We start from the raw sequence: 26,604 nt of genomic DNA, 5'->3' as shown, positions 1-26,604 counted from the left end.
AGGGTCTCACCTGGCCATAGGACTGGCTGCCTTGGGAACCCTTTAACAAAGGGAAGAGAATTAGCACCTTGACAAGGAGGCTGCTGTGAAGAGCATGCAAGTAGGGTTTGGGAAACCCTGCACAACAATTTCCCAAATAGGCTCTTCCTGAGTCAAAGGAGACAGAGCACTATGCCAGCACCTCTGCAGCAGACTGTCCTATTCTCAGCAAAAGCCATTAATCTAACTGAGGTGTATGCTACCAAAGAAAAAAATCACTCTCAAACATCTGCCAGGTGTGCTGAACACAGAGAAATCAGTGAGGGGCTTTCTACAGAATATCCAGTTTCCTTACCTGGCCATAAGAACTGCTGCCTGAGTAACTTGGCCCACCCTAAGGCAAAGACACCATTTGGTTACTTCCTTGGGAAAAGAACCCAGCCTGCATTAGGAAAAGCTAGCAACTGCATCCTAAAGCTATGGGAGGGTGATGTGAAGAGCCTGGACTTCCTCCTGACCCTCACAATGATGCTGAGTGTGATGATTTCACATGCTGGGATTCCAGATAAATAATCATCACATGGATACATTTTGATTGTGAGTATACACATTTAAGAAGAGAATGTCATTTAAATGTACAAATTCTAAGTGTTAATTGTAATTTAAGTGCTTTTGCAGTGATGTGGCACTCCCCCTTCTCAAATTCTCCATTCTGACTGGTGACTGAGTGCTGCTTACCTGGCCATAGGAACTGCCACCTTGAGGCCTGTAGCCCTGTAAGAAAAGTATTTTTGATTCATAATTATTGTATTTGTGAACTCACTTATGTTTCTGTCTTTGTAGGAAAAAACCCCAAATAAGACAGGAAATGCAGATACTCTGCTTCTTAACTAGAATTATTTTGATATTTCTTATTCTGGATGAATAATTGATGAAATTGTATTTATCAAACAACAGTCATACAGTAGCTTATATCTATCTCAGATGGGGCTCCAATATTAGAGTTTTCCAGCACACTGAAGGCACACTTTTTCTTATGCTTTTTTGCCTGCTATTTCTCAAACACAGAGCTGATATGGTTGATGAATATGGTGAATACTGATTTCCTTTATTTGTATTTTTGGTGGGCACGAGATACAAAATTTCCTTCCTTTTAGGGAAAACAAAGGTGAAATATAAAGACTAAGAAAGAAACCTCGAAAAAAATATAGATTTTTTTTTTAATGGAAATAAAGCCATGCAATTAAATTTAGCAAGTCAAATTACTTAGTCGAGGATACCAGTATGTTTTGAAAAACTTTGTGATATAAGGTTACTGTGAGTAACTATAAGCTTCTGAGGCAATCTGTCTTCAATATAATGTTGAAGAGCAGATGTTTTCTGCACATGCAGGCCTGTGAGAGTTATGAAGACAGGGATTACCAAAAAGAATTTTAACTGTCTTGTCTGTTTCTGCTAAATGAACAAAAAGACCTTGACAAAATTCATAGCTATCTTACAATGGCTTTAATTCACACAAAAATCTTGAGGGGAGGTAAACATTCATGAGCTGCAGGCAGTATCTTCCTGTATTTGATGACTGGACTCAATGTTTTTTAGCTTCTCAACACTTTTCTCTGTACTGAAACCAAAGGAAACTGGAGAACTACAAATCTGTTTTATACTATGTAAATCAACAGGAACAGGACCAAACAGACTACTTCCACCGTAAATTTAAAAAGTTCCATACTGAAGGAAAAGAGCAGATAGCAATGGAAAACCATACTTCCTGCATTAAAACCAAAACACTTACTTTCATGACAAAAGTTTAAAAAAAAATAAGTCTCCGCACTAGTTTCAAGAACTAAACATGAAATGAAAAAAAGAAAAAGAAAATAATTTAAATCTGCTATCTTTAGCATTTATAGGGCACTCCACTCTCTCAAGTGATGCAAACTAAGTGGTGCTTACCTGGCCATAGGAACTGCCACCTTGATACTGTAAGAAAAGCAAGAACACATTTGTAAGCAAGGCTGTAGTCTTCCCACTATTGTAACAGAAAAGCCCATATCCACTACAAGTTCCTTCGTATTAGGTTCTTGGGCCTTTGTGGTAATTCGGGGACCACTTGGCAATATCAAAAAGGAAAAAGCCCAGCCAAGACCCAAAGTCCGTTCACAAGGTAAGTCCCTACACAAAAGCTCCACAGAGTTCAGCAAAAAGGGTCTCACCTGGCCATAGGACTGGCTGCCTTGGGAACCCTTTAACAAAGGGAAGAGAATTAGCACCTTGACAAGGAGGCTGCTGTGAAGAGCATGCAAGTAGGGTTTGGGAAACCCTGCACAACAATTTCCCAAAAAGGCTCTTCCTGAGTCAAAGGAGACAGAGCACTATGCCAGCACCTCTGCAGCAGACTGTCCTATTCTCAGCAAAAGCCATTAATCTAATTGAGGTGTATGCTACCAAAGAAAAAAATCACTCTCAAACATCTGCCAGGTGTGCTGAACACAGAGAAATCAGTGAGGGGCTTTCTACAGAATATCCAGTTTCCTTACCTGGCCATAAGAACTGCTGCCTGAGTAACTTGGCCCACCCTAAGGCAAAGACACCATTTGGTTACTTCCTTGGGAAAAGAACCCAGCCTGCATTAGGAAAAGCTAGCAACTGCATCCTAAAGCTATGGGAGGGTGATATGGAGAGCCTGGACTTCCTCCTGACCCTCACAATGATGCTGAGTGTGATGATTTCACATGCTGGGATTCCAGATAAATAATCATCACATGGATATATTTTGATTGTGAGCATACACATTTAAGAAGAGAATGTCATTTAAATGTACAAATTCTAAGTGTTAATTGTAATTTAAGTGCTTTTGCAGTGATGTGGAACTCCCACTGCTCAAAGGAGGCTGCTGTAAAGAGCATGCAAGTAGGGTTTGGGAAACCCTGCACAAAGGTTTCCCAAAAAGGCTCTTCCTGAGTCAAAGGAGACAGAGCACTATGCCAGCACCGCTGCAGCAGACTGTCCTGTTCTCAGCAAAAGCCATTAATCTAATTAAGGTGAAGGACTGCCAACTGTGTTCATGTCATACCTTTGTTATGTTACGTACGGGTTTTCATGTGGTCTTTCTTGATCCCTAGAAATTATCCCTACTGTTGTGAAACACGTTCCTGTTGGCGTGTAGTGATACAGAGAGTACTGACAGAAATTTGCTTCCCTTTTTAATCCTTCTCCCCCTCTTTCTTAAAGAGGAGTAAGTCTGAAGAGACACCATATTAACTCTTTATTTCATACTGGGAGTTTTCCCATGACCCAGTCTGCAACAATTTATATTTTCATTGTGCTAGCATTCCGTAAATTCACCCTCTTGTTTTTCACAAAAGTAGCTTTAGCTGCATGATTTTAATGTTTTTGGTTTTTTTATTCTGGAAGACATTGCATATAGGTCCAGAGTCATTATTCTCCATTGTTCTTGGTAAGGATAAGCATCTATCCTCTGCATCTTTTGGAAATTTAAGATCTGAAATAAATGGGGTCTGAATGTACCATGTGGTATTTATAGTGTGATAATGAGCTTAAAACCCCTTCCTCTCAGTGCCATGGCTTCTAGGCACATTTTAGAGGTCTCGTTCTGTCATTTCACTTCAAACCAACCAAATATGGAAATAGATTTATGAGCATTCCAAACGAAAAACAGCGAAATGCCCATACCAAATAACAATTTTATGAAAAAAAAAAAATCAGAGAAACAATTATTCAATTACGGGCAAGCTGTGAGATACTTTATAAAAATGTTGGAAATAATGTATTTCCCTGTTGTTCTGGACCAGCTTCAGTGAAGCCTACAAAATTATTTGTAGTCCTTTTCAAGCTCACTTACCTGAAAATGAGTACTGCTGCTTTGCTGTCTTTGTCCACTCTACACAGGACCAAAAAATGGTTATTAATAATAAGAGGAATTGCTTACATACCAAGACATTTCAAGAAAAAACTCTATCCTTCTATCTACTACAAAGTTTGAATATCTGAAAGAGCTCTTTCTTATTTTATGTCATCTCCCTGCACTACAATGTTCAATACTTCAGTATGAAAAGATCCATCATAAATAAGTTGCTAAAATGGTTTCTACATCCTGATGTAACTTGCTTTATGAAAGTCAGTCATATAATACATTGCTTTGTCATACTATGGCATTTCACAATGAGAGTTTAAATTATTCTGCCCTTCAAATGCCCTTACACAAACTACCATTAAACTCATATCCAATTATATTCAAATTATGACTAATTTTTTCACAAACAAGTACAATGAATGTTTTACAAAGGCTTTGCCAAAACAAAACCAAAACCATAACCATGCCAAAAGCCATGGTTAGAATTTAACCACAAGAAAAAGTCACTGCAGAAAATCTTTCATTGCCCACGAAGCTCATGCATTATGTGTGCAGTTTTATTTATACACACACATTGAAAGTATTTAACCTGTGTAATCAAAACACTACATGTTCAAACTCAGAAATAAAATAAATAGGAAATCTCATTCCCTTCTCTGCCAGCATTCATAAGGAGTTATCGAAGACTTTTATGCTATGCATTTTGAAAGCAATGATTTTCAAGACACATTTCAGCTGTGGTAATAAGCTACTGATCTTTTGTGAAAGTGAAAATTTGTTGTCCTGGTGTGATATAAAGGAACAAAGGAAAGCCTAAACCAGGATGAGAGGCAGGCAGGTTAAAATTACAAACACAGAAATAATATGCCTGTTTAAATGAATATGGAACCGTGCAGGTCATGATTTAGACATATTTAATGTCACATAACATTCAAGCTCAAGTTCCATCTGCCTTCCTGAGCAGATTGAGAATTGAGATACAAGATTTGCAAATTTTGAGAACACTGTGGAATTAACACACAGAGTTTTTTATATTTTCTGATCTTAGAAAAAAGCTGCAGTGGTCTTTAATCATCAACCAAGCAGAATATCCACTTTGCTATAAGCACAGAAAAGCTCTACACTCCACCACTCTAATTTGTGGGTATCCAAGATACCTGCACCTTATCCATACTGAATTATTCCCAAAGAGAAGAATAATTATTTAGGTTACTGAGACAGGGCTTCAAGTTCAAACTCAAGTATAATGAGGAAGAATATCTACCTGTACTATGATCCTAGTACCAGTAGTTCCCAAAGTCTGAAAAAAAACAACCAAACAAAACACATTGGTAAATATTTAATTTGACTTGCTAAATGCAATGCAGTTAAAATGACAATACAAGGTTGCACTATTTTGCTTGAGAGAATAAAGGGAAAGGTTGTATGTGTGACGTACTAGTATAAAATTCTTAACTGGTATAAACTAGTTTATCCTCAGCTCTGAAAGTCCGGGAACACAGTCTGAACCTGCTAAGCAGTTTTCTACACTTCCATCTGTTTTTATTACACCTTATCTGGAGAGTAGCAGAGCACAGTCTATACCTACGCCCTTTTTTCACCACCAGCATGCTTGGCTTTTCCAGGTGTAGCAGGGGAACTTAAGGTACCTTCACCCTCCAACCTGTCTCACTGTCATCTGCGTTGGACATATAACACCACATATAACATACAAATTCAATTCCTGATCCAGTCACTTTTTTGCTGAATTTTTGGGCACAAGGGAGAAATGTGAAAGGACAGTGATGGTTTTGATCCCATAAGTAACGTATTTATATTGTAGAAATCATAAGAAAAAAGTCTGCTTACCTGGGGGAAGGTGTGACGCTGCAAAGGAAACAAAGCATTCTTTAATTATTTTGCACAAGGGCTTGTTCAAACAGAATTTCATCAGAAAAGGAGACCTTCTCAATAAAATGTGAAAGACATGTATAAAAGGATAGAAGAAATGCATTCTAACCTTCATTCAGGTTAAAAAGAGAAACAGTTTTGAGTAAAAACTAGACATGGGAAAAATATATCTCAAATGTTACATCATACAAAATCAGTTTAATGGCCATAAGGATAACTTTTGACTCACTATGTGAGTTCCAAGTAAAAAAAGTAGAAATTTAACAACTTAAAAATGAGAATGGAAGTGAATTTAGACAAGAAAATTGCAACACAAACACAAAATCAAAATTCATTATGACACTGGAACCTATGCATTGAGAGACCTGGAATCTGAAGCTAGTCACTTGCAAGTATTAACAGTGATCATAGAACTATGAAAGTTGTAGCTATCTTACTACTGGCTTTCCCTGAAGATAATTATGCTCCAAGGGTAAACCCTGTCTACCAAAGAGTTGTCTTCATACCCCAGCAATCTTTCTGTCAAATTAAGGATGTAGATGATTGTAAGATTTTTGAGTCACAATTCTGAGCATTGTAGAGAAACACTGCTTACTTACCACAGGAGGAAAAGGGTTGCTGTTGGGAATGACCACAATCTATAGAGAAATTAGAGAATTTGAGAAATTGTTCACCCATTATACAGTTTATTTAAATAGTTAAATGGGTTTGGAAAATTAAGACTACTAAATGCTCTGAATTTACAAGCACTGATAATAATGCTATGGATTATGACTTTTTTATTTTAATTAAAACTATTAATGCACATTACCAAGGAAAGAAGAATATGTATGTATATATGGTTTATGCAAGAGTATAACGAGATAAAAGACCTGGTCATGCAATGGCTTGGGTATAGAGGCAGAGGCAGGATTTCATGTAATATTGAATTATTTAAAAAAAAGGGTGAAAAAAGTTTCTGATTAGAAAACATTAAAGCCTAAGTAGAAGAGACTACTATCGCATTTGGCTTAATTTTTTTTTTCTTTTAAACTGAAAACAGTTTTTATAATCTGTAAGTGTAAAACTGAAGAGGAGAATTGTTGCTAATAGAAGAAATCTATCATAAAACAGGGACAAGTTTTAAAAACTAAGCTATTAAAAAAAAAGATACCGAACACACCACAGTTATTAGGCCTGAGCTTCCTGGGGACAGAACTGTGAGGAAGAGTCCATGTTAAAATTATGAGTCAAATTCAACAGTATGAATTCCATCCATTTCGCTTGGTTTGAGTCACACTCATTTTCCAGCTCCCTCTGAATGATAACTACATAATCTGCACTCTTAAAAATTCTAGTTACATCACAATCACTAACCCATTTTTTAAAAAACAAATCCCCATAAACATGTATGATGTTTTATTTTATACACGCTTAGTCAGCTATCAGCAAAAGCCATCCCAACACAGCTGGTTAGTATCAGGCATCTCAGAGCCAAGTGGATTCCAATCATAAGACTCAATCTAAACTAAAATCTTGAAACATCTTAAGTGTTAAAAGGAACTGTAGTATCACTGAAATAAAGGAGTTATGCCAAGTGATTACTGTAAGATTTTTTTTGTCCTTTTGTACTGAAAAGAAATGCTTACCTTCTTACTGGGATCTGAAGGTCCTGAAGGGACAGACTGTAAGGAACACAGAATCCATTTTTTTCTTAGGCTAATGTATGATAAATTAACTACAGCACTATTTTCCACAAGAATGTTATAGCTAACATAATTTCCCTAGAGCATCAAACAAAATAAGATTCTAAAGAAGAGCTGAAATGAATCAACTGCTTTAATTTTTTTCTACAAAATCCAATTATTTTACAAGTTTATGCAGCACTTTATGAAAGCTGAAATGTTTCATCTAGCATAAAATTTGACGTTTGTTTATAATAAATGTACTCTATTGGTAGGGAAAAAATATTAAGCTAGTCTACCTTTATCAGAAAAGAAACAAACACAAACCCCAGAACCCACTGCCCCAAAACTAAAAAAAACCTTGCTGTGGGAACATAAACTGGAATAAATGGGTTGCACCATAGGTGTAGAAATATTTTGAAGGTAGCACAAGATAATGTGCAAACCTTTCCATTTCATTGGCCCACATTCACAGTGGCATAGGGAATATCACAAAAATACTTTTATTTCTTATTAAGTATCAAAGAAAACACTGACTCCAGGATTCATTAAAAAAAAAGTGTTCATTTACAAAAAAAATATAATTACATTTCAGTGTAAATAACTTCTAGAAAAACTGATATTACACCATAAACTAAACATGTAACTCATCCAAAGCTGTTTCCAGATAAGATTATTACTTAATAATTTGAAAACAGTCCTCCTTTATTCCCTTCCATCAATTTTATTGTTTCATAAAAATTGGCAGCAATCACTTTGTTTCTGAATACCATAAAATGAAAATGTTGGAAAGCCCAGAATTACCTGACCATAGTTAAGACCACTGCCTGAGGATGCACTCTGGAAAAAAAAAAAAAAGAAAAGTTATTTAAAAAATATAATAATTTGTCAATTATGTCTTGAATTAATCAATTTATTCCCTAGAGGATATATATTTCAAATTGAACTGATTTGAACTATACGTAATTAAATCTAGGGAAACACTTAATTATATGGAACTTGGTTTAACATGGTAAAAATTATCCAGTATTCTAATGCCTATAACATAAATGATTACACTTGAAGCAAGTCAAAACATAACACCTTTTAATTTTGTTTTTCAGTGTCAGAAAAATCTCAGGCTAGTACCATTTCTCTGAATATATTCAGAAGAAAAATATAGCTCTGCAGAAGAGAATCAAATGGAATTTGCAACAAGGTGGTAACTTAAAGATAGGAATATACAATAAGGAATAACAGATATAACAATCTTACATCTCCACAGGCCTGTTGACCATATACACCAGCAGTACCTCCCTGAAAAAAAACAAAAACAAACAACCCCCCAGTTATTTCTCTTCTATAGTACTTAAGAAGAAAAGGTACACTTTAGACACCTTCAGTACTGAATACTGAATGATCCTTAGAGTATGTAAAGAATAGATGATAAGGAGAGGGTTGTACTCTGCAATATTACTGTACAAACACCAACATGCAAATGTAAGAGCCAGGCACACTAGCCCCTTATATAGTAGTGATTAGCTGGTGGTACTTGAGAAACACTTTGAAAAAAGACACTGTCAAAGCATTATTTTGATAGAAGTAAATTACAAGGATTTAATATAAGTGCTTGTAATTCAAACAGGCTATCTGTACAATGACTACATACACATCTATGTAAAAATTAGGAAGCAGAAACTGGAAGCAAAACAACTTGATTTGCAGTTAATCAAATACAAAAGAGAGGTCAAGAATAAATAATAATAATTCTTTTTTAAAAGGAAATCTCCCTTATTACTAATATAATCAATATTGTACCCCAAAACTTATTTTGTTGTTTGCAGAAACCCATGGATACTCTGATGAATTTTGTAGCTTACAAGTACTGGTGAAATTAATGTTATAAATTTTTTTGAAAGAGTGTCCATGTGGGTGCTGAGTTATCCTCTTTTTTCTAGTTTGAAGTGTCAAGTGGTAGTCTTTAGCCATAAAACTACATGTCTGGTTTATTTTTGTTTACTTGCTATACTGTAAAATACAAGCAAAAAAACCATTGACACAGAAAAAGTAAACTTGACTTTTCCATTTTTTTAAAGTTTCTTAATTTTTATACTGAATAAATGTTTAATCACAGTAACCTTGCATTAAAAAAGGAAAAACATTATAAATACTGAAAGGAAATCTATACATATATATTTGATATAAATCTGCAATTTTAGCCCTTACAGCTTGTCACCATCTTGATAAAAATTCATCAGCTAAGTTTTTGATCTATTCAGCACCACATTAGAGAACTCCTGCATTTTTCACCTATCTCTGGATGAATGGTTTGACCGATCTAGGATTTCTAAATGCACAAGTGTTCTTGCTGCTTGAAAGAATGAAAAACTGGAATAGCCTTGGTTATTGTAGATAACTTTGTGATTACTTCTAAGAGGAAGAAAAACTTAGAACATGCAGGCCAGCTTGCACCAGTCTTATCTTGGTAGAAGAGGGGATTAGACAATTTGTGACAGTGTAATGTAAATGTAAGAGAAACACATCCAGTCGTTTGTTTTTTTTCATATTCTACATAGCAGAAATACAAGCTCCTATTTAATAGTTTGCAAACTACTTCATATTGTTGAATAAAGGACCCAACTTCTAGTGTTCTCTTCATTATTATCTTTTTGCTAAAGAAACTCCTACATGAGCACTAATAAATAATGCAGTTGAAGGCTAGGAGTTTCTATAAACACAGTTATGGTGGAACAAAAAAGTAAACATAAAAATTACTTACAGGGACACATCCACTCTTGCTTATTGTGTAGACTACTGGATTCTGAAATAAAAACAGAAGTCAATTATTTCCATGTAAAAAAAGAATAAGAGACAATAAAAATAAAAGAGGAGCCCTGCTGCTTATGGCATGAGAGGTGTGCAAATGTGTCTTGCAAATACAGGATAAGCAAGTAGAGAGGTTACCAGTTCACTGGCAACTCTCTGTAAGAATTCTAATTCAGTATTAGAAATAAATCATCATCCAAATATCATATAACTTTGTCTTTGGTCATGTAACCTTTCAAAATTCACAAGTTATTTTACTAAAGAGTCTCTATTTCAGAAAAAAATTAGTAACTTCAAGCAGTTATGTGACAAGATGAGAAGCTCAACTCTCAGAAAAAGAGGCTGTACTACATATGAAAGAAACACAATGAAGGAAATCAGTATTTAGTAGATAAATAAAAATAACTGGTGTTTGTCAGAGCCTGGTAATTCCACTTACAGGTAGCAAAGACTGAACAAATGGAATATTAACAGATCAGTAATTGATAAATATATTCACTAATATGAAATACATCCTTGACAAGCTCAGATCAAGCAACTGGACACATACCAGAAAGCACTTGACAGGTGAGGTGCAAATAGGCACATTATAGCAGTGGAGATAATTAACAAAAAATCAAGTATACATTTCAGTGAAATGAAAGTGATCACTGGGAATACAGATATACATAGCCCATAGGTTTATAAGTGCTAACTAAACAGTGAAATCCCCAGCTTTTCTACTGCAAATATAATCCGATATTAAAGTGATAATGACATTACACTGGAATTTTAATGTATGCATGAATATCTGGTGAAGTTTGGAGAAATTTGGTAAATTTGTGTGGAGAAGACAGAGAAACACAAGTATAGTCCTTTTATTATTATCACAAAACCAATAAAACTGTTTATAATGAAAAATTTGTTTTCATTATGCCAGATGTTGTTTAAACTAAATAACAAAACGGTTTGAGACTGTGTTTGCATAAACTTTTTCACACATAGGTAGGAATCCTCAAAATAGAATATTTTTGCTTTCTTGATTTTTGTTTGGGGCTTTGTTTGGTTGTTTTTTCCCCTCAAAAATACAAGTTAATGCTTGATACAAATTCTTAATGTGTGAAGTCAGCTATCTTATAGCTAATATTGAAAGCAAGCTATTGAGTTCAATGCAGTGTAGGTAGCTGAATACAGTCCAGGTACTGAAGATACAGTTTGCTAGGTGACTAAGTCTGGCATTCTGTGTTGACTAGCAGAGGTGATATTTCAGTACAGTGTTAAATCACCTCAGCACTTTTCAGGCACAGAATTTTAGTTGTTCAAGGTTACTAGAGGGAAACTTACACATGCTGGAAGTTGGGTCTCTTACCTTATTGCTTGAATAGGTGTTCTGAGAGGAACTGGAAGGTCCAGCCTATAAAGAAATGACAATGTTATTTATTGTTTTGCAGAAATTTGATTTTTATACAAGGGATTTTCAGGAAAATAAGATCTACTTAAGGGGAAAACATACTAAGTAGCTTTCTGTGACTTAATTCCATCATCTGATGCTATTAAAATTATTTCAGCGATCTTTAAAGCCAGATATATTATATATATATATATATATATATATATATACACACACACACACACACACTAACTGCTGCAGCTGGCATACATTAACATAATTCTGCTCCTTGCACCTTTTTTATTTGGCCTCATACACTTAATGTCCGTCACTGAGGAGGAGATCTACACTGTCAAGATCATTAGAGAGTAGACAAAAGCTTTTTACCAATATGACTATGTAATCACTAGACACTATAAAGGGCATACTTGCTGGGAGGAAAAAAAGAAAAAAGGAGGCTTCATCACCAAGGAGAAATTCTAGAATTTTTTAAAAAAACAATAAAACATTAAATTTCACATCTAAATCATGATTTGCAAATAGCAAGGTTTCAGAGCTTTTGATTTTGAAAAGCAAGCAAGCAGTATGACTAAAAAGTGAAGGCAGAAAAAGATGAAAAACTTCCAACAAAGTAATTGCAGAGTAGCCAGAGAAAGCTTTCATGAGAAAATGGTAACAAGGCTGAGAACCATTTAGAAGGTTTATGATTTTAATCAAGCACAGTAAATTGCAAAAAAGAAAAATAAATCGAGTGACATGAGGGCTAAAGATGTGACAAGAAGCAGCTTTTGACAAAGTCTTTGGATCTTGGGCAATTGGCAGCACCAATGTCTTTGGGGAAAGAAAACTCACCATGACGCATCCGCCTTGTGCTGAGTATGTCCCCCCACGCTGCAAGAAAGTAGAGGTTCCAGTCACTGCTTATTGACTGGTGCACAACTACCAAATCATTTTAAACAGAAAATCACCTGAATTCACAACCAGGGTCTGAGTGAACAAGTCAGTGTTTGCTACTTTACTAAAAGTAGCAAAGATTTGAGAACTGATATTAAATAATTAAAAATATCCTCAAAACTGCACATAAAAATGTAGTCCCAAATGAGACCTCAGTAGTAAAGTAATTTGAATGTTACAACCTAATCTTCATGCTACAACCACAAAACAAGCAGACCAATAGGAGAGGAATTCATAAAGTGAGGTAACCGGAAATTTGGAAATTGAAGAAAAATTGCTCTTACCTTGCTACATTCTAATTCTATCACCAACTGTGGAAAAAGAAAAAAAAAGAAACATTCACAAGCTATTTACTAAGAAAGAAAAACACCTTATGGGAAATAAATTTTATTGAAGCAAGGACAAAAGCCTGGTGTTCATTCTTGGATAGATCACAATTTTATATAAACCAATGTTGCTAAAGTCAAGAACAAATATGGTAGATTTGATCAGATTTGATCTGACTATCATGTTTAAAATAAGGGTAATTCTTGGAAAAAAAACCCAAACTAATTTCTAAGGATATGCTATGCAGATATAGTGCCCAGGGACCAGGGAAGCAGTTAATAGCAGCACCAGAAGTACTGTAAAATTCTCCTTATAACCAATTTTATTTTGTCATTATGCTATAGGTTCGTTTGAAAATTAGATCATTATTAGTTTTCTTATTTCTGTGGGGGGCAAAAATATTTATTTTTCTAATTAATTTATTAAGAGAATTAGGAAGTTTAAAATGTTGAAAACATCTGATGATTTTGGCTTAGATTCATAATCATGTTTACTTTAACTATGTCTTGTATCAAGTAAAATATATTTTAATTTAGTGAAATATTTTCATTTACTACATTAATTTCTAGTATGCAGATACACTCCAAACGTACCTTCCTTTTACTTTTTCCTGTTGCGTTTACTGACTCAGATCTCACAGTCGTGAGAGTTTTGCTTTCAATCCCAACCCAAAATTTCTCGAGATCTTGAACAACAGTTGCACTGGAAAATTCCCAAAAGAATAATTATTTTTCTGACATATATTTCAGTACAAATAACAATAAACCTGCAGCTAAGAAAATCCCCTGTTTTGATTTTAAAGATATATAGTTTGAAAACTTTGAAAACCACCATCAGTTTCCAGAACACTTTTCCAGTTAGAATATTATTATCCAACATAATTTTGAAGATAAATAAAATAGATGCTTAGAAGTAGCAGAGGAGAAATGGATGGTACGTGAAGTAGCACCAAGCCCAGTGGGGAGTATCAGCTCAAATATCCATAAAAATTGTTAAAGCTCTTCTCTGCTCTGAAAAATCTATATCTGTAATGGTGAATTGATATTTATAGCATTAGTAAGTTGTAGTCATAGTGTTGTATTTTGTTTTCTTTTGTCCCTTTTTGTACTCAAGATTTAATAAAGCAAGGCCAAGATGCCCCTATCATAAATCTACACTTCAAGTAATACTAAGCTATCAGATATTTAGATATTTTCCCATTACATCAAGCATGCATTCTGCTAGATGAGATGATATTTTCAGAAGTAGCACTAAACATAAGGTCATTTTTAGTTCTGTTTTCAGCAGGTTAGTCCATAAATTCACTTTTAAATTTATCTTACAAGCATTAACATCAGACTATTATTCTTTCACTGATGAAATGAGAAAAGCTGAAACTCAATAGAATCTGAGCTTCACTTATTCAGGGAGCTAGTTACATTCCTATTTTTGCTCTTGTAACTAAAGAGGTCAAAGTGTAAAAGCTGATTAGTCAAATATCCACTAATATCCACAAATATCCACTGTGCTTATGAAATTATTACATATATTAACATCAGAAGGACAGTGTTTACATTTTATAATTATATCTTGAAATGGAAATCATGTTATTTAATGGACTCAGTGGGAAGTTACGACAGACTATGAAAAAACCCATGATTGTGGGAAGAACATCAGAAACAGCAACACAGATCCCCAGTAAAATAATCCATAGAAATAAAATTTACAGGAAAAAACCCACAAAAAATTATTTACATAAACTGAATATTTCCAACATCACGTGGAGCAATCCATGCTGTTGTCACTCTCTTCTTCACTTCTGAATTTGCATGACTTAATGCTGAATTCTGCAATTGAAAAAATACATGTATTCATATAGGATGTGTCAGTTACCTTTACCTATATTTTTAGGGGAACTTTCTCCACTATAACAGGTAACATTTATGTCCAAAAAATACCAGGTAGCTTCTATATTAGATCCATATCACACAGAAGATATATGGGGTTTTTTGAGGAAGTCTAATTTTTTAAACTCCAGTGATGCCAAGCTTTACCATATTAAAATATATTCATTTATTCTATCAATTCTGATTGAAGTATTTGAAAGCAAACCAAGATTAAGTAAGTATTCCAAAGACTGAACACGTACCGTCATATTATGACATTCCAAGCCTTTAGTGTTTGGATCTGTAATTTTAAAAGTTCCAACAGGAACATCTCCATCTACTTCTCGAGCTTGTAGATTAAATCCTTTAAAACCAGCATCTTTAAGTGCTTCTAGAGTCACTGTGAAAACAGACATTGAGATATTTAAGTTTTATGCACAACTGAAAAACTCTTAGGTGTTTAACAACTTATTTCCCTCACTCCAAAGCACAAGACTGCCTGTACAGGAAAAAAAACAACCAAACAAATTTTTTTAAAAAAATTAAATACACTGGTATTTATTATAGGTTTTATTAATAATCAAGCAAATTTCAATTAAGGAAAAAGAAGAAAACTGGAGAGGAACTTAAATGTAAAATAAAATGAAATACATGATTTACTGACCATTGTAAAAGTAATTCTGCTTTACCAAATGACAACTTTCTTATTACTATTTACTGACCATGGATCTTCAGAATACAAAGAATATTGGCTGATGGCCCTGCTGACCAAAAGGTTATTTATTCTGTCTAATTAGACCTGTGAAGTCAAAGTAGCTACAGAAGAAAGAGTCCTACATTTTGCCTCTGTTTTAAAAGCAAAGATTAACACTGGTCTAAGGATGATTTGTGAAATCATATTTTTCTTGTATGTATTATAACTGGAAAAGAAAAAACTAGATAATTTTTCTCTAGTGTTGTGTATTAAATAATAAAAATTATCTACTATGCCAATGTCATTATTAGGTACTTTCACAAATAAAATCAGAATAATGGTTTATGCCCAAAGGCAAGTATAGTAATTAAAAATAAGGACAGATAAACTGGAAATGGCAAAGAAGTAAAAGCAAAGACCAACCACACTTTGACAATTTAACATTTCCAAACATCTGCATAATTTGCCTTCCAATTTCTCATGGACTTTCGATCCTAATTCACTGATTGTTCACAGGTCTCACAGTAGGAATGACTTCCAACAGCTTGAACGCAGTGTTAAATCAAGCACAGGTGAACCAGTAAGAGTTCTGGCACATGGTGTGCCACAGGTGAAGCTGCAATATACTCAATGGAAGGGCAACTTAATGCAGCTCCACAAGACCAGGTACTGGATGCTTACAGGTTGGAGCAATAGAAAAGTAGTGCTAAAGAAATAAAAGCATAACAAGAAGGAAAAAAAAAAAAAAACCACACAAAAAAAACCCCAAAACCAAAGTCTAGTAGCATCTGGGATTCAAGATTTTTGTCATGGTAAATCACACATAACCTCACAGAGAACTGTGTATACTTAAATCCATACATCATTTACTGTATGGCAATACTGTTTTAAAAACAGCTATCAGTAATCAAACAGCCCTCCCATCCCTGGAGAGGCTGTTCACACATGTTTTTCCAAGAACAACAGCTATTACAGGACCAAAACGCTTCTCCATTCTTCTCCCTACAAATCACTCACCATGGAAGCATGCACATCCATGCTTCCAGGTTCAGTGAAAACAGAATTCCAGCTAAACAGAATTCCAGCAGTTAATCTGGTGAATAATGCTCTTTTTTTAGCCACCAAGATACACCAATGGAAGTTTGGCAGGTAACCATTCACCCCCACTTCCATGCTTCTTCTAGCAAATAGCTAGAAAAAAATCCGCAACACTGTCAAGCCACTTAAAGTGTGACAGCACCATGAGATGTCATCATAGTGTGGAGAAACAAGGCTGTCAAGAGTTCCATCCAAAGAGCAATTTAGGATTAGGAAGATAAAAAGGTAGTTTAAGCCACAGCTGCTCCACCTCCTGCAATTTGATAAAATCTAGGATGCAGCTCTTAGAAGGATGACTCAAAATGTCTCTCTCTTGAGTTGTCATGTACTGCATCCTGAATTTTTATTTTCCTGTAAGATGACACATGTGAAAATCTAATGAGTAGGACCCCTTTGTATTGCAGAAGCCTGATACAACAGCAAATACTCAAATATGAAGTTAAAGAGCAACTGATAATTAGTCCAATTTGGCCAGCTGCCCCATTTCAATTATACAAAAAGCATAGTTAAGTTAAGAGATATTTAGTAGATAGAGAGAAGAAAAGAAATAATATATTTCTATTATACAAATATATACATGTATATACTTGTATATAGAACATATAAAAAATATGAATATCCCAGGTATGGGTGAAGAGGACTGAAATAAATAAATAAATAAACTAATTAGACTGAGAAGAAAATGAGGCAATTTGCATGAAAATTGGTAGAAAATTCCAGAAGACATAGATAAAGATTTTACGTAATTCAGATTATTTACCTTGGATTTCATTTCCTGGCTCAAAATTATCAAATGATACAGCAATAATATACGGTGGTGTAGATGTCTGTGGTGCAGCTTCATAGTTTGGTAACAAAGAATCACAATCAATTGAGGTATTTGTCTGTGGAAAACCAAGGATTCCAGGCAAAAATATCCCACAGAACAAAAATGCAAACCAGGAATGTCTCCTCATCTGTAAAACAAAGAGACAATATAGTTTACAGTAACGTCTTCCTAGTAACTGCCATGTTTGACAAATACCTAGTTTTCTCCAGGGTAAGAAACAGAAAAGCTGGGCTTTCATTGCAGTCACATATGATGGAGACAATCATAGTATAGAATGTCCATAAGCACTGGCAGAACAGTGAGATATATGGCACAGATATTTGCATTTTAGAATATTGAATTTTTAATGGGAGTTTAATTCTCTTGGTTACATTTCAGCAATCCGTTAAAACCCATGTCTGCTGCATTATGGCTGTCGACTAGAAAAGGATTTAAATTAACTTCCTCATTGTTGAGTGGGCAGCTTTAGTTCAGCTCCTCAATTATTCAAGAATTAAAACACAGTCCTTGGTCTCTTGGGATGCTTTTTGTAGATATAACCACGACTAGCATGGTCTCTTCTGATTTCTTTGCTTATTCCCACTTCAAATAGACAACCAAGGAATCTATTGTTAAATGTCAGAAAATTCTTAGAAGTGTTTCAAAATCTTAATTTCCTCAAGGAATTTACAGAGGACTTCCTTGGAACTTCTAAAACATTTTAAAATGTTGAAATTTTTATTTCATGCTTCCCATGGGTTAAGAATAAATGATGAAAATAACTGAGGCAGGACTGAAGCTCAGTCTTCAAGGATTTTCAGCAGAAGAATATCTGTTTCTTTATAATTCATTTGTAATACTGACTCTGATAATAAACTGTTTTCAAGAAAAAAATTTCACGAGAGTATTCTCAGATACTCATTGCCACACTTTGTATTCCATCTTCAAAGTCTAAACATTCAGCTATGGAATCACATAACTTCTCAGGCCATTACATCTGAAGAGCGCCTCACTGTTCCAGTTACAAAAATGCTGATCCAACTGTTAAATCAGAAGTGTATTTAATAATGCTACTTTTCATGCTACCTGATGCAGAATTGCCTTGTGTGATGCAACAGGCTATAGCAGAATTAATGGAGATATTTATTTGAGATTTTTTTAAAGCATTTCAAACACAATGTAAGAGACAGATTCTATCGTCTGTCTCTGTAACTCAATCTGTGCATGGATGTGTAAGACCATTCCATTTTATATGTGCTGTTGAAATAACAGAAGCATCTGGAACCAAGAGGGGTGGGGCAGGGGAGGAACTTGGGAACACAATTCCAAACACCCATGCACTCTGAACTTAAACAACTTTTAAAGAAGTCGCTGAGTTGACAAATAATAAAACAGGTGACTGGGGTGTGTTGAAAGATTTCCTATAGGAAGATGATGAAGGTTTGCATGGTGTCACAACCAGTGAGTGCAGCAATCAGGAAAGCTGTATATGCAAGTTATCAAGTCTTTAAAGCAGATGAAGACTCCCTCCCAAAAGTCTCATGAAAACGTCACTTAAACGGGATCCTGGTAAGCATTACATTTTGGTATCAGTGCACTGGGTGCGGTTATCCAATCTCTTGTGACAATTTTGACATGACCCACATCTAATTAAATTTTAAATACAGCATGCATATGCTATTATATTAACAGATGTGGTAAACAGTGATTTAATATGAACCAGTCTATGTGTTGTTGAAATCTTTGTCTGACTCATGGAGAGATGAAAAAAAATCTGTTTGTAATTAGATGTTCTATTTCAAAGCACAGAGTCCCTAGCACCAGTTCAGCTGGGACTGGAATATAGGAGCTGAACTCTGTCAGGGAAGAAAACCAGTCTGAAACCTCCTTTGCTATTTTTCTAGCTGGAAGAGAGCTAGAAACACAAGCAAAACAAGATGAAACATGGCTGAGATTACTTCCCTTTGCACTGGCTCTCTGATTTAGCAGTTCAAGAGCTATTCCAAGAGTCTAATCATGCCATCCTTTGGAACCAGGTTTTAGGAGAGGAAGAGAGAAATATTTCCATCTTACAAAATTCCAAGCCTAGACTTCAGGAACAGAAAATAACCTCCAAGTTTCAATAGATATCTAATGTAATTATGTTATTTTGCATCACAAATTTACCTCTTCTCCATGAAAAATAAAAGGAAACTAAAAGTCAGTAACTCTAAAATAGAAGCATAGGGAATTCTGGCAAATAAATATTATTTGCTAGCTTCTAATCAGATATAATTATAAAAGATTAGCTGTATTTTCAGTGTCTTCATCTGATGGAAAAATTCTAATTCTTATCACAGAAAAAAATCACATCTTCCTACTAGCCTATATAGACCTCATTTTTGCAGGACTTGAGCTGCTACCTTAGGAATCTTCTTCTTCATTTAGTCTAGTATGACTTCAGGCCAACAATTAAACCCCCAAGTGCTAGTTAGTTAGCTACTGTGTTCAATTCTAGTAGACTCAGGAAGAGACACTTTAGTGGTTTGCTTCTCCAGAGCCTTGGGCAAACCTCTGAATAGAGACAAAAGTATATTTAAAGACTTTTAAAACAACTGTATTTAATTAATATGCTAAATACATTTATATAATTTGAAAAACACAGTCCTGGCAAGTCCATTCTGTCAAGAGTTTAAGACAGAGGCTTGTCCACCTCTTCCTAATCCCATTCTGCATAAGTATTTTTTGTCTTTTCTTTCCACCTAAACACCTTCAATGACCCAGAGTTGCTCTTTAGCCTTTGAGAACAAATATCACCAGCTAGGAAGCACCCTGCTCACCACATCCCCACCAACACACCTTATCGACCAAGTGCTGGTGCGTGGGCATCCTCCGGTCCCTCCGTGGTCAGTGTGGGAGAGCAGCAGCTGGGCAGCCTGGCTGCCCCAGCAAGATGAGAGAGAGGAGGTGGGAGGCTTGGCCAATCAGCAGTGAGCTGGGGAGCCAGTGCAGCCAATCAGCAGTGAGGTGGGGAGCCATTGTGGCCAATCAGGACCAGCCATGCTTCTGCATGGAAATTAGGTCATGGCAGGTGGGACTCCGCAGCCTGGATGGGGCAATGACAACACACACTCCTCACAGGTGAATCATGCCCCCTCTGACCTTTAACAAGGCATCTGGAATAGCTCAGGCCTCTGAAGGGTGTTAGCCTAAGCTGGCACATTCACTAAATCTACAGAATTATGCTATACAGAAGTCTTGCTGATATTTCATGAGCAGCGTGACCTGCCTGTTTAATTTGACCTTGAGATATTCTGCTGGTAGTTTTTCACTTTTTTACTCCTTTCTTAAGGCTGGTTAAGACATCGAAAAATTCTACTCATCTAGACTGCCAAGCATTTTCTCAGAGTAGAGAGTTAATGAGGCAGTTTTATCTCAGGTGCCTTGTGGGAAGGATCTGGTTCTTGCATCCAACCTGCATTATTATTATTATAATGTATTATTATATTATATTATATTTTTATTCTCTTCAGAAGCATTTCACAAAGTCTCTGCTGAAGACTGGGAAAAAATTCAAAAGCTGGACGAAGAATCAAACTGAATAGAATAGAATCAAATAGAATAAAATGTTTTACTTTGGAGGTATCTGTGATCATCTGTGTTGTCCAACTGCCTGATCAGTTCAGGGCTGACCAAAGGTTAAAGCATGTTATTAAGGCACTGTATAAATGCATCTGAAACACTGACAATCTTGGGGCATCAACCACCTCTCTAGGAAGCTTGTTGCCACGTTTGAACATCCTCTTAGAAAAGAAATGCTTCCTAATGTTCAGTCTAAACTTCCCCTGGTGCAGCTTTGGAATATTCCCATGTGTCCTATCACTGGATACCAAGGAGAAGGGAGAAGAGAGCAGCACCTCTCCCCCAACCTCCCCTTTCAGGAAGCTGCAGAGAGCAATGAAGTCACACCCTTGGTCTCCTTTTATCCAAACCAGAGAAATCCAGATTCTTTAACTCCTCCTCACAGGACTTCCACCAGTTTTGTCACCTTGGTGGGATGCATGCAATGACCTTAACAATATTACGGGCATTTCTATTTAACCAGGGATATCAGGAAATCTATGAACTAAAAACTGTTAGCAAGAAGCTTCTGCTTCTTGATGTTTGTGCATTTAAATTTACTTCAAATTTTAAACACTGATAGCATTTTAAGAATATTATCTATTTTTAAGATTTAGCTTATTTAACTAACTGTATTCTCTTTCAGCTAATCACCTTTAGTTGATGAGTAGCATTTTATTGACACCATTACATTATGAAGGACCTTAATTCCTATATGCTACTATCCACTCGGGAACAGATCATAATCTTCCTTATCTTACTATACCACCAAACTTACCATTGATACCAATATTATATACCAATGAAAATGCATGCTACACACCACAAACACAATAGCATGCTGGCAATACAATTAAACAAATTATACAGTCAGGGAATATCAACTGATTGCACTAGAAACACATACATGGTATCTTTCAAATGCATATATGCAAGACCTTCTTCATTATCAGCTAGGAGATACTGAGGGGTAACTGGAAGGATCAGAACTCCAGAACACTCTTAGAAGCAAAGACTACTCCATGAATGTTTGGTTTGACAGACAGACATGTAAATATCAACCAATTAATTGCTATAATCTTGGTAATATTATGGTTACAAAGAAGCACAGATAAATAATATGCTTATGTTGGCTGTAACACTACACTGAATAAGCTAGTAAAGGCTGAGCAATGTGAGAGTTGTAAACCTGCAGTCCTACCTCCTAGACAATGTATTACTTGCAGTTTATTTCAAAGGAACGGTATTTCCACCTAATCAAATATATGACATTAATTCAGTGTTAGTTTACCTGTACTCCAGAATTGCCAGTTAAAAAAAAAAAAAATCTTTTCCAGGTCTCCACACTTGAAAGAACAATTTTTAGATCATAAATTAAATACCAACTGTCAGTGGTGCATTCCTGACTCTGGTGAAACCATGATTACAAAAAGTTTGCTACATACTGAAACTGCTGTGCACATGGACTTCCCTGATGCTGGAGTACCTTCAATGCCTATTCCTGTGGGGATTTTAGGCACCTTTTTTTTTGCTCTCTGACCAAAACTTAGGAACAAGCCAGGGAACATGAGGGAGAGGACAGAATTCAGAACACTGCAAGGAAGGAAATTCCTACTGGGCAGTGCACAAAACTTTTAAAGGCTACATAGTGGAAAAAGGGGAAGCCAGATACTCACCTAAGCAAAAGAGTACCTTCTTGAATAAAGGACTGCATACAGTGGCAGTGTTTCTACTACCAGCTGTTTAGACCAGTTGTGACCAAGTGGCCCATTTCCTTTTTTCTCACTGACATTATGACCCCCAGTTGCCTTCATATCTCTCAGCAGCACTCAGCTTACTCTCTGCAACTTCTCAGATAAAAATTCTTTTTGATCTGGTAACTTACATTGCAACTGGAGATGTTAGAGTGCATAGCAAAGCTTCAGCTAATGTCAACATATATATATATATATATATGTATATATAAATAAAAGATGTGACCTTTTATTTGTCAGGGTCTTCTATCTTTATCAAACTGCTTTGATGTTTCCAGAATGCAGTATGGATATACCTCTGAGCCTTGGCCTCTGCAGCAGAACTATTTTCCATAATTCTGACAAAGATAGCAATTATTATTGAACATCCTTGCCTCCTTTTAAGTGTCCGCTGCCTTCCCAAGCTCTCCCAGTCCTTTTCTTTCCTCTTTGCTCAAAGACAGCAGGCCAAGAAAAATACCTAGAAATGTTATAAAAAAAATTCCTTTTCTGACACCTACTTTGACAATCATAAGAAAGTTCTGTAACATTCTACATTTCATCTCTGAAGGAAAGTGGTTTGCTCAGTGCACAGCATTATTGCTATTAAGAGGATGTTATCATTGCTGAAATCCTCCAGCATACTTTTTGTAACTCAAAAGTACTCAACTGAAGTTATTTAGAAACACAGTCTCTTCTAAATTTTGTGGAGAGCATTCTTAAAAGGTTATGTGAATTGTATCATAATGATTATATGATGAGATATGTTTACTTTTCCTTCAAAACCAGTATTTCTTCTGCCTTATACTAATGTCATTATTTATAACCTGTTTCCAAGGCTTCTAAGTATCACCACTTTTTATTTATAAGGCAACATTACAATTCCTATGTTCAATTACATTCCCTTCTTAAAAACACACCAACATATAATACAGTAGAATTATTGCTCAAAATGGCTCTAGCTGTAACTAATTACAGCATTGTTCTGCAAAAAAATATTTACATAAAATAGTACATTGTAAGAGTTAAATTTACTAAATTTACTAAAAAATCTAAAATTTACATAGCATATTTTGCATTTTTAACGAAATATATTAAATGTATTCTCAATAAATGTGTAACTATATGATAATTCAGCAAGCCAGTAATGTATGCTTTAATACAAAACAAACAAAAAAAAAGAAATTAGAATTATGCTTTATCACATATTTTAAAATTTCAGTCCTTGTTGTCTTTATTTTCTTGTCTTTGCTCATATTAGTGCTTCTCTTGTCTGATTTAAAGTCTGCCAACAGTAGTGTAAGTGTGGTACTCCACACCCCGAAAGTCCTAGTTAGCTGATGTCACTGGGAGACTTCCATGAGAATAAGTGAGGGAAAAAAAAGGCTTGACTTGACTACAGAAGAGTAGAAAGGGAGTGATCAAATGGATAACTTCTACTTAACCCTTTTGATGCAGTAGAGATGTGGACAAAAAAGACTGTGCCTAGCTTATTGATGCCATATGCTTATGTGCTGCTCAGGAGAAACACATGAAATGAACAGCACATACAACAGCAATGATACATGAACATTGCATCATCTTATCTCATGCATTGTGCAAGCTAACAAACAGTATTGTCCCTCTGTGCTTTTAAGGTGAGTGCTTGGGTGTGGCTGCAAACAGGTGCAATACTTCATACAAACCACAGTGACTACTACTTGTCAGTGCTTTACCAGACTCTATAGTCAGATTCAACTAAATATAAATGTTCACGGAATGGCAGACAATATAGGAAGAGGGATCCCACTACTGAAATACACAGTCCAAAAGAAAATGGAAGCCTTAATATTTACAATAAAAATTTCATTGTTTTCACAGTCATAGAGAAGGAAAATGTTCTCTCTAGCACATCACCTACTGGTATTACTGAAAAGTTCTCTTTGTATTCAGTTGGTATCTATGGATCAAGAATACTTCAATCACAGCTGAAACACATTCATGGGTTCTTTGTAAATCACTATGGCCTAGAGGATTCACCTGTATAGTGGAGTTAATGCAAGCCAACAGTCCTGGGTCAAAATACCATAGCTACATGATACAAGCCACTGACTGGTTCAAACTTGCTTTTCTGACAATTCAAAAATTTTCACAGCTTAGGCTAATCAGGTTTTGGCTCATTTGAGAGAAATGTTGTTGCATGTGCATGACATCTCCACTATGTGGTCAGACAACACACAGATCTGGTATTAATAAACACAGAGCTACAACTTATAAATGTTGCTTTCTGTCTCTTGCATCAAGGGAGAGATGCTCAAACTAGTGAACATTTCTTTGGACTTCATCAACTTAAACACTTGGGATCCACTTCTTTGAATCTGTAACCAAAGGAAGCTTATTACTTAGTGTTATGTCAATCTATAGGGAATGTTTCTTGGTAAAAGAATGTATCTGTAGCTTTTGGGGGGTCTTGGGTTCATAATTCATAGAAGCCAAAAGCAGACATCATAATATGATATGCATTTTTGATAGGCAGAGAGGTTGTCTAATTTTCCTAACATCATGTGCACAACTATTTGAATACAGGAACATAAAGGAAGCAGAGGAAAGAGAAAAGGAATGACTGGCTCATGGTTTTTGGTAGTAGCAGACTCCCAAGCAATAGTAAGTTTTTTTAATTTTTCCAGGATATTATCAACAAGGCATTTGATATTGTGCAGGTTTCCAGTAATAAAAACACTTCTATTGCATCTTTTCCATTTGTCTCTGAACATACCTTGCCAACTCCTAATGTAGTAATCCCTACAGCTCCTTGTAAGGCAGGGAAGTATTATTATTTGTGTCTAACTTCACAGATGAGGAAACCGAGTCACAGAGGGATTAAGTGACTCTGCCAAAGTCATACAGAAAGTCTGCTGTCACTCATGGTGTGCGTCAGTCCTTGTCAGCACTCAGTGACACTCCCTGAAAAGTTCACTCATCCCCTTTCTCTGCGTAGGCCAAGATCTGTAAGATTTTGTAAGTATCATCTTCCAACCTAACCCTGACCGAAGAAACTTCACCAGCCCAGGTCAGAGTCAGGCTGAACAAAATCCTCAGTTAAAGGCTTTCCTGATGTTTCATTTAGACCTCTTCATTATCTTCAGGATTCTACTTTATTTTCACCTCTGCCAGGAATTTCTCCTCAGGGACTCTCCTAATTTAAAACTATGTAGCCAGGCAGGATAATACTGCACAAATAGACCATCCAATAAAACGTGCAGTAATTACACATTATTTCTTTCAGAACACACAGAGGACAAACCTCTCAAGTTTTACTTTGACACCTAGAAAATCTCCGCCTTCCTTCTCTACACAGTAGAAATCACCTGGAAGTTTCACAAAATTCATGTCACACTATTTATGTATACATGTACATATATATACACATACAGACAAACCACAAATGCATAATACCTCTTCTATAGACACTGTTATACTACAGGTGGAAATCTCTAAGTATATAGTACACAGTATGTAACACAGTAAAAAATAGCAAGAAAAATCTTAAAAAATTAATACCCACTTGCTGAAGTATTTCATAGTAACTTTCCAACCAAAATCTCTAATGCATTTTTATGTATAAACACTTATGTGATGCACGTCAGTGTGTGTTTTTATCAGAATAGATGGTGTAGTTAGTTTGGGTGATGCCTTTGTGTTATGAAAAATGTAAGTGCACATCATGTTCTTTTCTTGCTGCTGGTAAAGCACAAACTTGAGCTTTGTTTTAGATCTTCACTTCCCAGACAAAGTCTTAGCTTGATAAATTCTTGCATATCTTAACTCAATTTAATTTTTCTGTTCCTAAACTTGAAAAAAATTGACAAACACCCTGAATATCTTGTTTCATAGCTCTAGTTTGTGCACATAACAATGGAATCTTATTTTTTTTTTCCTATTTAAATTATGCACTTTGAAACTGCAAA

The 26,604-nt window shown here is 35.5% G+C and overlaps 1 protein-coding gene across 49 annotated transcripts in view; it reads right to left on the bottom strand.

Annotated features, from left to right (window-relative positions):
- Positions 1 to 25,482, bottom strand: part of LOC139799181 (uncharacterized transmembrane protein DDB_G0289901-like) — a 56,797-nt gene extending 31,315 nt beyond the window's left edge. For 46 of the 49 annotated variants that reach the window (XM_071750831.1, XM_071750842.1, XM_071750838.1 and 43 more), the window contains exons 1-17: positions 20,163 to 20,272; positions 17,277 to 17,472; positions 14,988 to 15,124; positions 14,594 to 14,685; positions 13,453 to 13,561; positions 12,817 to 12,843; positions 12,431 to 12,469; positions 11,558 to 11,602; positions 10,163 to 10,204; positions 8,659 to 8,700; positions 8,209 to 8,244; positions 7,369 to 7,404; positions 6,340 to 6,378; positions 5,699 to 5,716; positions 5,115 to 5,150; positions 3,839 to 3,877; positions 11 to 40 (exon numbers count right to left, since the gene is read on the bottom strand). In XM_071750831.1, coding sequence (XP_071606932.1) covers positions 11 to 40; positions 3,839 to 3,877; positions 5,115 to 5,150; positions 5,699 to 5,716; positions 6,340 to 6,378; positions 7,369 to 7,404; positions 8,209 to 8,244; positions 8,659 to 8,700; positions 10,163 to 10,204; positions 11,558 to 11,602; positions 12,431 to 12,469; positions 12,817 to 12,843; positions 13,453 to 13,561; positions 14,594 to 14,685; positions 14,988 to 15,124; positions 17,277 to 17,472; positions 20,163 to 20,192 — 993 coding nt within the window. In that variant the 5' untranslated portion in view covers positions 20,193 to 20,272. Of the gene's footprint in view, positions 1 to 10; positions 41 to 2,189; positions 2,220 to 3,838; positions 3,878 to 5,114; positions 5,151 to 5,698; positions 5,717 to 6,339; positions 6,379 to 7,368; positions 7,405 to 8,208; positions 8,245 to 8,658; positions 8,701 to 10,162; positions 10,205 to 11,557; positions 11,603 to 12,430; positions 12,470 to 12,816; positions 12,844 to 13,452; positions 13,562 to 14,593; positions 14,686 to 14,987; positions 15,125 to 17,276; positions 17,473 to 20,162; positions 20,273 to 25,412 lie in introns of those variants that run through there. The other 3 variants (XM_071750835.1, XM_071750859.1, XM_071750867.1) reach the window with 3 other exon arrangements.
- Between the last annotated feature and the right edge of the window lie 1,122 nt (positions 25,483 to 26,604).

The sequence above is a fragment of the Heliangelus exortis genome, chromosome 8 (assembly GCF_036169615.1).
Source record: "Heliangelus exortis chromosome 8, bHelExo1.hap1, whole genome shotgun sequence".
In the NCBI taxonomy this organism is placed as follows: Eukaryota; Metazoa; Chordata; class Aves; order Apodiformes; family Trochilidae; genus Heliangelus; species Heliangelus exortis.
Note: the sequence above shows the minus strand (reverse complement) of the source record. Positions and strands in the feature narration are given on the sequence as shown.